Raw genomic sequence first — 14,477 nt, 5'->3', positions numbered from 1 at the left:
ACAAAAATCGTGACAGAAAATCTGTCTCATATTCTCTACGTGACTTGAAAGTCAATCACGTGAAAATTTTATATAATGTACTAAATAGGAAACTATTTCTCTCCCAGTTAGTACAACTGATTGATTTAAATTTCTATAGCCAAGTGATTCTAAGTTGATTTAAAAAAGTATTCATGAGTAAAAGAGGACTTGGAGGATAAAGGGGAGTGGACAGGAAACAAAGTCATGAGGGGGGTAGAAAGCAGCGAGGCTTGGTTAAGGAGTCCACAGCACTGGCTGACCCTTTTTTAAACAACAAAATGAAAAACATTTCTAAGTCCCTCCCTTTTTAACAAGACCCCATAATTTCTTATGTAAATATTAATATTCAATAAAAAATTTTCTTTTCAAAAAAGTTTAACTCCATAGCCACTCATTAACTATATGTTGTCATAATAAAAATTGCAAGGATGAAATACTCAATAAAATTAACACAAAATAAAAACGAGGGAGAAGAGATTGCTCAGAAGAGTCTTAGGTATTTCAAGTGGCTCATACCTGTTTAAAAAATCCTGCAATAGACAGGACAAGGCTCTTAAAAGTAATTTCCTGTAATCCTTGGAGGAGCGTGCCTAAGATATTAAAAACACAAAATGCAATTGCTACTCACATGAGAATCGAAAGGGCCGTGTTCCTAGTCCGCACTGCCTCGTGCCCTCTCCGTGGAAGAGCCCGTACTGCATCTCCCCCATGAACTTGTCCAGCTCCTGCCCTGAGGCATTGACTAGCAGAGCCCCTGTTTTGCAGAGGAAGGTGGCTTTGATCCACAGCGGTGTCCCCAGGGCTGTCACAACTCCAAGGGCACACACGAAGCTTAATACTCCTGCCATGCAAAAAATGACTTTCTTCTGTTGGCTTGGCATAATGAGAAGTGGATTTTGTGAGGGTGAAGTTCAAAAATAAGACCTTTTGAGTGATGAGAAGATACTGGCCTGTCCTTCTGACTGCATTGATTGTAGAAACTGAACAGACGGAGCGCAGCTGAAGAGCAGCTTTGTGGCAGGGGGCTGCGGCCAGGTGAAATGTCTGCAGAACGCCATAGAAGGCTTCTTCAGCACACACTTGTTCTTTCTCCCTTTTTGCTTCTAATTCTCTCTAATTTAAAATCTTTGGACTAAGAATCTGTAAAATAAAACTCTTTCCAACTGCCTTGAGTATCTCCTCCTGTGTCCCTTGGTAACAAAGGTCTAAGATAACAGATGGGAGTCCTCTGAGTAACTTGATAAATGCCTCCCTTTCTTCAGCCTTTTGTCTGATTGGGTGAGTTGAAACTTTCAGAAACAGGCTTAGTTCCTAGGTAAATTTTCAGCAACTTGAGAAGTTCGTGTATTGATGTGTTTTTATTTTTGTGAGTTTGGTTTTGTGTGGGGTTTTTTTTGTGTGTATGTGTGTGTGTGTTTTTGTTTGTGTGTGTGTGTTTGTGTGTGTGTGTGTGTGACAGAAGAGAATTTTTGCAGAGGTGGAAAGGACATGTGTCTATTTATTGGTGGGTGTTAACTGATTTTGAAAAAAGATCACTTTAGCAGGACAAAATATAGGCTTGAATTGGGTCCTGCATGGATTTGAAGTGCCCTACACCAACCACCAGGGCTTGTCCTCCTACCTTTTTTCCCCCTTCCAAGATCTATGATTTAGAACCAATGTATCAATGGAGAATTTGATTCAAGTTTTTCCTAGCAAAAAATTAAAAAAATAAAAAATATGGAGATGTTACAAATACCTAGGTTTCTAAATGCTTTTCTTTCAAATATTTGGCTGCTTCAGGACAATAGTAAGGGGATATTATTATGAGCCTGAGAAGTACCAGAATCTGTAAAGAAGATGAGGGCATGGTCATGAGAAGAAGAGACTCTAGTCAGATGGGAGGTTCTAAAAATTTGCCACAGAATAACAAGGATCCTAGGAGAGGTAATTCGCTAGGGAGTAAAAAGACAAAGTCATGAGTGAGATTAAGAAGCAAGTGAGTTTAATTAAATTGTCAAGATCTGAAGACTAAAATTCAGAATTCGGTGATAGCTTTTAAATCCTACATTTCCAATAAGATTCCTGTCTTTGTGCACAGATGTGAGGGTGGGGAGGGGTGTTTACTGAATAACTGTTGTGCTAGGCTCTGACCTACAAAAAGTTCTTAACTTTTAGGATGAAAGTTTTACTTTTGGTAAAACTTCATATGTTTGGCACCTTGCTAACTATTTTACCTAAATTACCTAATTTTAATGCTCATAGTTACCATATAAGCAATAATGAAGATGATGGTGGTGGTAGTGAAGATGATGATATATCATTTTAAAGATAAAGAAATTGATGCTCAGAGAGATGAAGCAACTTGTCCAAGAGAGTAAAGGAGCTAAATTCAAATTCAGATCTAATTCTGAATTGTATGTGCTATTCTAAGCAGCCCATGACCTTGAGGAGATGCAAACTCTTCAGTTGGGTTTGGGTTCAACTAGGAGTTAACAAAGACAGAGTAGCCCACTCTTAGTTATACATTTTGGGTGCTTGAAGAACAGAAATGTTTGCAAATAAAATTTCCCCAATTGCTCAAAAGAACATGGTTATGCTAGCTTCACATGGTTAATCCATTGTGAAGCATCGCAGCTTAGAAGAAGTCAATACATGAAAATTTATTTCACACATTGGCAGCATAGATGGGTCTCTAGGTTGTGTGTGCTTGTAGGGGAACTTAAAGATATAGTCTTGGACTTTGGGACACAGCAATCCTCTCTTGCTACAAGCTGTCTTGTTAAAGATATACAATTAAGTGTAGAACTGATTCAAGAATGCCAAGGTCCCTTCAGAGATGGAGGGGACAACACAAACTATGGCCTCAAAAGAATGCGGCATACACAAGATTCAAAAGGGTAACTCAAAATTAGGGTTAGGATATAAGTAAGTCTTTATTGCATGTAACTTGACACAGAATAAACAACTCACCACAGGTTATTTTGCCTCCCAAAATTAATTGGGATTTAGACTAATTATCATCATTGTACACTGAAACCAAGGGAGCACCAGCAGTTATCTGGAGGTGTGTGTGCCACATTCAGTCCAGTAATCTTAGTTTAAAATATCCAAGGAGAGTTCTATTTAAATTGACATATTCTGTAATGGGAAGAGACAACACTTCCAAGTCTGGAAGCAGAAATAACCTACAACTTAATCAATAATATTAGCACCTTTACAAAAACGAGAGTGGTAAGGGGGATGTCGGGTAGTTAGCACAGGGCAGTGGTTTAATGAATCAAAACCTTGCCAAACGTCTCTAGGCTGTGCAGGAAGAGAAGCCTTGCCTGTGACTGCAGAGAGCAATTAGATCACACCCATTAGGTTTGCATCAGTTTAGAGTGAGAAAAAGACACACAGCATAGTGAGTTACTCTTTTTCGTGAAATCGTGTCCTTCCTAATATTTTCTGTTAAGACTTTTTTCTTTCATAAAATAATGGTAATTTAATTTTTAATTAAAATACTTGCCTTGCCAAAACTGGTTGGCTCAGTGGATAGAGCGTCGGACTACGGACTGAAAGGTCCCAGGTTCGATTCCAGTCAAGGGCATGTACATTGCTTGCGGGCACATCAATGTTTCTCTCTCATCGATGTTTCTAGCTCTCTATCCCTCTCTTTTCCTCTCTGTAAAAAATCAATATAAAATATTAAAATAAAATAAAATAAAATATTTGCCTTGCTTTGCAAGTTAAAAAAAAAAAGGCAAACCTATATCTGTTCCCAACTTAAAAATACAAAACAAAACCTCATTGGTCTTTAACATACAAGAGCATGGATCCCTGTGTGAAAAGGATGAGGCCTGAGGACATCTCAGCTCTAACCTGGCTGTTCATTGAAGTCATTTGATATTTTAATCTATTGATGTCTGGGTCCTAGTCCCTGAGACTTAGATTTGTTTGATTTCAGAGTGTGGCCTCAGGACCTTGCAGTGTACAGCCAGGGCTGAGAACCGGAGTACTTCCCCTCCTCACAGGCTGCCTTGTGACTCTTAACTGGGCTTGGCAGCAATCTCGGTGTTGGGATCTAAGGAGACATGAATGTCTAATCATTAGGGAACAATATTCTCATTGCAAATTAGTAAATTTACACTATCCTTTGTAGCTCAAAATTTTGTTCAGCACCAAGAACATGATTTTGCTGAAATGTCTTGAGAGGGGTAGGTTCCAGCATATTCAAAATTCAAGATCGAGCCCTGCATCATAGATTTTCCCTCAGTCATCATATGAGTGTCACCGGCAGTACCCTCTGACTGTGAGGTGGCCCCCTTGGGTCCTACGCCCACCTCTTCTCCCCTCTGTGCAGCTCCTTTTCAAAATTCCATATCACCCACCCACAAGCTGCAGAGTAGTGTGTGTGATCCACCCTCTGGGAGTGATATAATAGAGCCTGGCAGTCATTGTGCCTGACAGCCTTCCCGTGAAACTTCATCTTAAATGTATTGAATGACAGTGATGACACCATTTTCCTTGCAGTTGCTCTGAGAATTTGAGTCATTAATGTCAGCAAGTTTTCAGCAAGCATGAAATCTTCTCACAATCTTAATAGCAATACATTTGGTGACATAAGAAAATGGAGCTAGGCCTTTCCATCCTCCCCAATGACCCTTTCAGGTTCTGGATGATGACATAATCCTTATGTGCCTAGGAAGAATACAGGACAAGAATATAATTGAGGACTGTGTCTTTATGCCTCTTCTCACACTGAGTTAGCTTCATTGGATACCTTCCCCCAAAATGCTCAACTACAAAGGCATGGAAATTCTCACCTGAATTGCTCCCTCTGTGCAAGAGACAGCATGGTGTGGTGTGGGGAGAGCACTGGGAGAAATATGTGACCCAGGGTATGGGTCCAAGACCATCACTAAATTAAGAATTCCTTCATTTTTCGGGCATTTATTTTTCTCATTTAAGAAAAGAGTGGTTCTGGCTGCATAGGTGATTTTCAAATTACTTTTAACCAGAGAAACCATTTTCTCCACTGAACTCTTGGGTGGATTAAGAGATAAAAATTGAGCTTCTATGCTGGAAGGAATGGGATCAAGGAGTTCTGCCACCGAACCCCTCACTTCCAACCCTGAAGTCAGCTCTGAGAAGCACCATGATGAGCATAGGCCAGATGATCCTTTAGTACTCCTCTAACTAAAAATTTCTTTGCAAGTTACAAAATTAAAATTTGTGCTTTTGCTGAATTATTTCTCTTCCTTTCTTCTTTGCTATACTAACCTGTTAGATATTATAGGATACTAGAGGCCCAGCATGTGAAATCGCATGGCCCTGCCCACCCACTTGTATTCTGCCCTCCAGTCCGTCACCCCGCTGAGCTCTTGCCCCGCCCACCCATGTGTGCCTCACCACACTCGCCTTGCCGCACCAGCCTTGCAGCACCTGCCTTGCCTCACAGCCTTCCCGGGCCCTTCTGTGCATGCCCTGCCCACCGGCCACCAGCCTTGCTGCAATCGGAGCCTGTGGGCCACAGGGAAGGAACTGAGAGGTGCTCCATGCATCTTCTGGTGACCGGTTGTTTGGTCATTCTGGTGTTACAGTGTTATAGCCACTGGTCTTTTATAATATAGACTAGTGGCCTGGGGCATGAAACTCATGCACAGAAGGGGGGTTCCCTCAGCCCAGCCTGCACCCTCTCCAATTGGGGACCCCTAGGGAAACATCCCTCTCACAATCTGGGACCACTGGCTCCTAATTGCTCACCTACCTGCCTGCCTGATCACCCCTAACTGCCTCTGCCTGCCTGCCTGATTCCCTAACCCCTCTGCCTGCCTGCCTGCCTGATTGCCCCTAACTGCCCTCCCCTGCTGGCCTGGTCTTGCCCCCACCTGCCCTTCCCTGCTGGCCTGATCTTGCCCCCTAAATTCCCTTCCCTGCCAGCCTGATCTCACCCTAATGGCCCTCCCCTGCTGGCCTGATCTCACCCCCAATGGCCCTCCCTTGCCAGCCAATTTGGTTCTGATTGGTTGGTTTCTATGCCAGTCAGCATCAAAAGCTCTGCCTCCTAGACAGCCATTGGCTCTTCACAGTTGACCCAGATTTGGTTCTTTGTTTTTTGGTTGTGTTTTGTTTTGTTTTGTTTTGTTTTTTAAGGGGAGGGGAAGGTGGGCTGTTTATTAAGTGGTTATTACAGGGGTCAGACCACATAAGTGGTGTCAGCCCCGGGAATGTGACTGTCAATGTTGATCACAAAGCCCCCAAGGCTGGTCCTGGTGAGCCCCAAGGTCAGTAATGAAACTGAAAGGCCTTGGTCACATGCTGCTTCCAGGCATCCAGGCATCCCTATTAGATACAGCTGAGGTCTAGGTAGGATGGTAGCTGCACGCCTGCCTCTACAAGGAGCCCTTTTCATGGTAGGAAGCATGGCAGGGTTGGAAGACTGAGCCCGGAACAGGAGCAGGGGTAGACCCCTGCAGAGAGGCACTTCTGCTCTGAAGGCAGCTTTGTTGAGTGCCTGCAGCACAGGTGTGGTGCCCTGGACAAAGCCCACAGTCTGGTAGGGGGCATCGGCCAAGGCCATGCTCAGGAGGCCTTCCCCACATCCTTGCTCTCCTGCACGGTAGGGTTATGGGAGGTGGTTATATTGAGACAGGCCTTTACCAGCAGCTTGGCCTTCACCAAGTTCACATCCGCATGATGAGAAGCATCTTTGAGGAGGCCGACAATGACTGCGGGACTCAGGCAGTTCTTGGCATTCTTCAAGGATAAGCCTGTGTTACCACCTGTATGGTCCCTTTAGGGGACCCTGCCCAGGCTCTCATCAGAGTCCCCAGAGCTTCTGTCAGACCATCCAAGGTTTGGTGTGCAGAGAGAAGGCGCTGGTAAAGGCTTGAGCATTCATGACTCCCGAGAGGACTCTCCCCTTCACCATGTCCAAGAACTGGACAGCAATCTCCTCCCCGCAAGGCTCTGGGCCTCCTTGGTGCTGGCAGCTGATGATGTTCTCATGGTCTACCAAGACTCACTCCCAAGGCAGCTCCTACACGAACACGTCCAGCATTGCGCCTGCGCACTGCCCTGACTGCAGGGTCCAGAGCAGGGTGCCCTCGTCCAGGATCCCTCCTCGGGTGCAGTTCACCATGTGCACTCCCTTCTTGCACAGGGTGAAGGTGCTGTAGTTCAGCAGGTCTGTCGTAGAGGGCAGGAGAGGGGTGTACACAGTGATGAAGTCACAGAGGGGCCAGATCTCCTCCAGGGGCAGCTGCTGAATGCTGAAGGAGGCTGATACCTCTGGTGAGATGATGGGGTCGTACCCTTCTGTCTTCATCCCGAAGGACTGCATCTAGATGGCCACCTCTCTCCCGATCCTCCCCAGGCCAAAAATTCCCAGGGTCTTTTCATTCAACTTGGTTCCCATGAACTTCTTTTGGTCCCATTTGCCATTCTTCATAGAAGCCGTCACCTGGGGAATCTGCCTGGTCAGACACTTGATCATTCCATAGGTGAGCTCTGCAGCACTAATACTGTTCCCACTGGGAGTGCTCATGACCAGGATGCCCTTCCTCGTGGGGCCTTCAGATCCACGTTGTCCATGCCAGGGATGGACCTGCTCACCACCTGGAACTTCTCTGCTGCGCTGATGACATCGTGGTCACCTTGGTGGCCAAGCGGAGGATAAGCCCTTCTGTCCTGCAGCTCGGCTATCAGCTCCTCTTTGCCCAGGTTCTGCTTCTCCACTACCTGCAGCCCTCCATCTTGCAGGATCTTCCAGCAGCAAGGTTCAAGGCTGTCACTGATGAACACTTTCTATAAATTTGTGAAGGCCATTGCTGGAGCCAGCCTTGGGATGGGCTGCTCTCTCTGAACAGAAACACCTCTAAACCCCCAGATTTGGTTCTGATTGGTCAGTTTCTATGCCAGTCAGCATCTCTGGACCTTTCAACAGGGACTGATCAGAAAGGCAGGGCTAATCAGCAGCCCTGGTGGGGTCCTGGAGAAAAATGGAGGCACAGCTGCTTGCCAGACTGGGAAAGAAAGAGAGATGCAAGTGCTGATCAAAAGCTGCCACAGAGGCAATGAATCAGTCCCTGCTTCTCTCTTCAGACCTCTCTCTGGCCCTGATTAGAAGCCCCCTCAGCAATCAGTGCTGGAGCAATGCACCTGCCTTGGAAGCAGTCAGCCCTGGGTTGCCATAGCAACTCAGCATTGACTTCCAGTCAGGTGGGTGGTAGTAATGGTGTTACATTACTACCTATTATCTCTTTATTATAGAGATAATATAGATTATATTACCTAGAGATACTAGGTGCTTGATTAGTTCAATTATTAATTTTTTTAATTTTTTAAGAAATATATTTTTGTTGATTTCAGAGAGAAAGGAAGAGGGAGAGAGAGATAGAAACACCAGTGGTAAGAGAGAATCATTGATTGGCTGCCTTCTGCATGCTCCCTACTAAGGATTGAGCCCACAACCCACGTATGTGCCATGACTGGAAATCAAACTGTGACTTCCTAATTCATAGGTAAATGCTCAACCACTGAATAACACTGGTTGGCCCAATTATTAATTTTAGATTACTTAGTGGGAGTTTCTGGGTTTTGTCTGATTTGTTATTGGTAATACTGACCTTGATATTCTTCAAAATGGATCATTATACTCTAAGGCCTCTCTAAGAGAGATTCAACAAGGGTTCATCAAGCTTCCTATCCTAAGACAAGAAGCTTTTCTGAGTATAACCCACTTTTCTTGTCTTTAAAGCAAAATCTGGTAAATTTGATCGACATTTCTTAACTAATTCAAGTTGCTGGTGATACTCAAGTAGCATTGTAATTCTCTAATGACTCTAAGGGGGAAAAACACACTCTACAGAAAGAATTGATTGATTTATTAGGGTGAAATTATCACGTATGCTAGACCTTGATTGCAGCTATTATTTGTAGAGCTAATTGCTTAAACTAGAGGATTAAAAGGGTTGAGGGAAGGGGGAAAAAGAAAACAAAGTTCTCTTAGAATACAGATGAGCCCATAGCAGATTTAGACTGGGAGGAGAATTTAGTGCAGGGGTTTTCAGGGAAGGTGACAGTACTGGGATATTTAGAGTTAATTCAGGAGTTGGACTTCTTTTACAGAGCAGCTATAGAGTGAGAGCCAGAACTGGAGAAAAATGGCTGCTGGTGGAATCCATCAAATAAGAAGTGTGGCACCCTCCGATTTATCTGGTTTTCTTGTTGGTATCTTATACCAAGGCTATGCTGATAGTTAAATCTCAACACATCTGAATGTCTGAGCTATTACAGGAAGGTCTGAGCTATTAAATTAAAAAAAAATTCCTTAACCTACAGAAGTGAAGAGGGAAGGCATAATTTGAGACAACTACATCAACAATAACAGATGGACTAAAGTCCTATCCTAGTGCAAGGAAATAGATAATGATTTTCCTCATTGCCATGACCTGTGATAGATGTGTTGAGACTGCAAACTTTGAAGTAGTTTGATTCTGTCATTATCAGTTATTGTTGTGTATATGTCTTCCTTTGTGTGGGTGTGTGGCACGTAAAATACTGATAATTTCCTTGATGACTTGCGTCAAAATAATAGCAGTATTAACAAAAATGTAACACATACGGGGACTCAGCTCTATTCTAAACACTTTCTGTGTATCACTTTATTTCTTTTCAGACACACTGGGCAATTATTAGATTTCCTACTGAGGAAGGTTAATAAGAAACTAGGAAAAGTCCTTGTGGTGGGATGGGGAAACTAAGGCAAATAACTGAACAAATGGGCTGAGCAATTTGCAGCCAGTTACAGGTCACCAGGGTGGAAAGCCCCAGGTGCCTAGCAATGGGCAAAACTGGTACTGGACCTCACCCCAGGATAGCCTTTCCTCCCTAGAGATAATATCTAGGCCTCAGCTGAATTTCAGCTGCAGGTCCAAAAAAGCAGCAAAACCATGTGGGTGGAGTCAGGACTAGCTTCAATGACTAATAATTCCCTGCCCTGGCACTGACCAATTAGTGGAGACCACAGGCCTTAAAGGACACACCTGGAAAAATTGATGAATAATTCTGTTGAGATCCTTCCCTAAGACCTTGCTAAACACCCAGCCTTTAAAACCTTCAAGATAAAGGACCCAATGTGTGCTTGTACCTTTCCATTTCCCCTCTTCTTCCCCCGTAGGCATGCATCTCCTAAACTCTAAAGGACCCCATGAGACTTGCAACAAGAAGAGCAATGGGAAGTGGCAGTTGGTCCCTGGCAAATCCCCTGAACCTGTTACCAAGACCCCCTTTTCTCTGACCTTTCAGTGAGTTCACACAGCCCAGTGTGGTTCTATTTCTTTCCTATAAGATTTCTAGAAAGCCAAAACAGTCCTGCCTAGGCTCTCTCAAATTGCTTCTTCTGTCCTGAGCCCTTCCTTGTTTCACTGTCCCAGCTTTAATAAACCTACTTTCAATCACCTGGACTCTTTTGTGAAATATTTCCTGCATGACGTCGGGAACTCACATACTACAAGCTGATACAAGGCAGGCTCACTCTGGGCCCTGGCCCCTTTCTGGAGATACTACCCCTCCTCTCTTAAGATGTGCTAGGTTGTAGAATAGCTTAGTTTTCAGTCAGACAAATCTCAAAGCCTCCTAAAATAATCTTATGGCCAAGAACAGGATAGTAGTCTAAATAGGTGGGTTTATAGCTTGTCAAATCTCCAGAAACAAAAAGTGTTGACTTATGGAGAAATGCAAGCTACAGGGATCTTTAGACTAATTCCCCATACATTTTTATCATTTTTATTTGCTTAGAAACATAGACTATATATCACCCAAAATTTTAGCTTCATATCAAACCTTTATTTGAGCACTATGAACAGACAGCTAAAAATAATAGAAGACCAAATGGAGAATCAAGGCTCTCTTAACCCAATATAACAAATGCCTAATAAGCTAAGTGTTCATGTGTCCATTCATCCATTCAACCAATCAAAGTATAATATGCTAATGATATGCTAAGGCTGCTCAACTGCTCACAATGATGTGCACTGACTACTAGGGGGCAGACAGTTGACTGGTGGACCAGTCGTTATTATGTGTACTGACCACCAGGGGGTAGATGCTCCAATGTGTAGGTTAGCTTGTGGCTGGGGTCTGGCCAATCAGGACTGAGCGAGACAGGCTGGACATATTCTGGAGCCCTCTTGCAGTCCCTCCCTGGCTGGCAAAAAAAGGGGTTGTATTTTGTCCAATGCTTTTTCTGCATTTACTGATATGATCATGTGGTTTTTATCTTTCAATTTGTTTATCACATTTATTGATTTGTGAGTATTGTATCTACCTTGTGTTGCTGGGATGAATCCCATTTATCCCATTTGATCATGATGTATAATATTTTTAATATATTGCTGGATCTGATTTGCTAATATTTTGTTGAGGATTTTGGCATCTGTATTTATCAGGGATATTGGCTTGTTATTCTCTTTGTAGTGTCATTATCTGGTTTTGGAATTAAGATAATGCTGGCTTTGTAAAAAGAGCTTGGAAGTGTTCCTTTCTCTTGAATTTTCTGGAATAGTTTGCAGAGTATAGGTGTAGTACTTCTTTGGATGTTTGGTAAAATTCACCTGTAAATCCATCCTGTCTGTGATTTTTGTTTCCTGGAAGTTTTTTTAAAAATTATTATTAATATATTTTTATTGATTTCAGAAAGGAAGAAAGAGAGAGAGAGAGAAACATTCATGATTAGAGAGAATCATAGATCGGCTGCCTCCTGCAAGTCCCCGACTGGGGATCGAGCCCACAACCCAGGCATGTGCCCTTGACTGGAATATAACCTGGGAATTTTCAGTTTGCAGGCTAACGCTCTATCCACTGAGTCAAACTGGCTAGGGCTTTTGTTGTTGTGGGTGTTTTTGTTGTTTGTTTTTTTGTTTTTTGTATATGTTTTCTTTTGCTGGAAATTTTTAGTTCTTGCTTCAATTTCATTAGTTGTTATTGGCTTCTTCCTGATTGAATTTTGGAAGATTGCATGTTTTTAGGAATTTCTCAATTTCACTCAGCTTGTCCAGTTTATTTGCATATAGTTGTTCATAGTATTTGCTTACAATCTTTGTATTTCTCTGGTACCCATTGCTATATCCCTTCATCTCTGATTTTATTTATTTGGATCCTCTCTTTTTGTTGAGTCTGGCAAGGGGCCAGAATATTGTTTATCTTTTCAAAGAAACTGCTCATAGATTTATTAATCTTTTGTTCTGCTTCTTTAGTCTCTATGTCATTTATTTCCACTCTTCTCATTATTATTTCCTTCCTTCTACTTCCTCTGTGCTTTTCTTGCTGTTCTCTTTCTAATTCATTTGGTTTTAGGATTGGATAGATTATTAGTCCTTTTTCTTGTTCCTTGAGGTAGGCCTGTAGTGCTGTGAACTTTCCTCCTCAGGGCTGCATTCACAGTGTCCCTGGGTTTTGTGTGATTGTGTCTTCATTTTCATTTGTTTCCAGGAAGTTTTTAATTTCTTGCTTGATCTCCTTGGTAACCCATTTATTGTTTACTGCCATGATATTTAGCCCTCGTGTATTTGAGTTTTTTTTGTTGTAGTTGATTTCTAACTTCATAGCATTATGATCTGAGAAGATGCTTGGTATTATATCAATCTTCTTAAATTTGCATAGAATTGTTTTGTGCCCTGACATGTGGTCTATCTTTGAGAATGTTCCATGTGCACTTGAGAAGAATATAGAATCTGTTGCTTTGGAGTGAAATCTTCTGTAAATATTGGTTAGATCCATCTGATCTAATGTGTCATTTAAGGTCTCTGTTTCCTTGTTAATTTTTTGTCTGGAAGATCTATCTAGGGATGTCAGTGGGGTGGTTAAAGTCTTCCTTCCCCATGACTGCATTGTTGTCAGTCTCTCTCTTAAAGTCCATCAAGAGATTTTTAATGTACTTTGATGCTCTTCTATTGGGTGCATACCAGTATTTTCAGGCGTATAAGACGACCCCCTAATTTTACAGTTAAAACATAGGTTTAGGCCTATATTCACTGTATAAGACTACCCCCCACTTCAAAGAAAAGACTTACTTTGCTGTCAAATCTGCAGGTAAGTTTTGTGCAATTTTGGTCTTTTGCCCCCGATTTTTGGTTGACTTTTTTCGGTTCAAAAGTTGTCTTATACGCCGGAAAATATGGTATATGTTTACAAAGATTATATTTTCTTGTTGAATCACTCTCTTTAGTATTATAAAGAGGTCTTCTTTGTCTCTTGTATGGCCTTTGTTTTGAAGACTATTTTGTCTGATATGAGTATTGCTATTCTAGCTTTTTTTCCCTTTCATTTGCATGGAATATATTTTTTCATCTCTTCACTTTCAATCTTTGTATCTTTTGTTCTGAGGTGGGTCTTCTGTAGACAACATATATATGGGTCGTGTTTTCTTATCCATGCAGTCACCCTATATCTTTTGACTGGAGTATTTATTCCATTTAAATTTAAGGTTATTGTTGATAGGTATTTACTTATTTCCATTTTTATTTTCTTTATGTCCATTATCCTCTCTCCCTCCTTTTCTTCTTCTTAAAGCAATCCCTTTAACATTTTTTGCATTGCTGGTTTGGTGGTAATTTATTCCTTTAAGCTCTTTTTTTTCTGGAAAGCTTTTTATTTCACTGTCAGTTCAAGTACTTCATGCCACTCCCTTCTGACATCAAGCGTTTTTCTTGAGAAGTCAGTTGACATTCTAATGGGAACTGCTTTGTAAGTAATTTTCTCTCTTGCTGCCTTTAACATTTGCCATTTTAATTATGATGTTTCTAGGTGTGGATCTCTTTTGGTTCATCTTGATTAGGACTTTCTGTGCCTCCTGAACATGTGTGGTGTTTTCCTTTACCAGATTGGGAAAGTTTTCTGTCATTATTTCTTTAAATAGCTTTTCTGTTCCTTGCTCTTCCCCTTCCACTTCCGGTATTCTTGTAATGTAGTTGTTACATTTTCTGTTGTCCCTATCTTAAGGGAAGATAACTCCCTTAAGCTATCTTCCTGCTTTTTATTCTTTTTTTTTTTTTTTTCTATTTCCTGATCTAACTGTATTTATTTCTATCTTGTCTTCCAAATTGCTGATTCAGTCCTCTGCTTCATCCAATCTACTTTTAATCATTTCCAGTGTGTTCTACATGTCAGATATATCATTCTTCATTTCTGTTTTGCTCTTGTTTATGGCTTCTATTTCCCTTCTCATTCTGTTGTAATTTGCACTAAGTTTCTTAAGCACCTTTATTACCATTGCTTTGTACTCTATTTCTGATATGTTCCTTGCCTCCATCTCATTTAATTCTTTTTCTGGAGATTCCTTCATTTCTCTTGTTTGGGGATTGCTTCCTTGTCTCTCCATTTTAGCTGTCTCTTTGTATTTGCTTCTATGTATCAGGTAGAACCTCTATGAATCCCAGTATTTATGGGATGGCCTTATGTTGAAGGTATCTTGAGGGGTCCAGTAGTGTAGT

The 14,477-nt window shown here is 41.8% G+C and overlaps 1 protein-coding gene and 1 pseudogene across 3 annotated transcripts in view; both read right to left on the bottom strand.

Moving 5' to 3' along the window:
* Positions 1-1,015, bottom strand: part of CLRN1 (clarin 1) — a gene marked incomplete at its 3' end in the record, with an annotated part of 33,442 nt that extends 32,427 nt beyond the window's left edge. The window contains exon 1 of one of the 2 annotated variants that reach the window (XM_084875999.1): positions 646-1,015. In XM_084875999.1, the coding sequence (XP_084732125.1) occupies positions 646-902 (257 nt within the window). In that variant the 5' untranslated portion in view covers positions 903-1,015. The remainder of the gene's footprint in view (positions 1-645) is intronic. The other variant, XM_084876000.1, reaches the window with a different exon arrangement.
* Positions 1,016-6,296: 5,281 nt separating this feature from the next.
* Positions 6,297-7,812, bottom strand: LOC311615337 (D-3-phosphoglycerate dehydrogenase-like; annotated as a pseudogene). Its single transcript has one exon. The product of its transcript is annotated as a D-3-phosphoglycerate dehydrogenase-like (transcript).
* Positions 7,813-14,477: the final 6,665 nt, after the last annotated feature.

The sequence above is a fragment of the Pipistrellus hanaki genome, assembly GCF_964339955.1.
Source record: "Pipistrellus hanaki genome assembly, chromosome: 2".
Taxonomy (NCBI): Eukaryota; Metazoa; Chordata; class Mammalia; order Chiroptera; family Vespertilionidae; genus Pipistrellus; species Pipistrellus hanaki.
The sequence above is the reverse complement of the archived record's forward strand: the minus strand, read 5'-3'. Positions and strand labels throughout refer to the sequence as shown.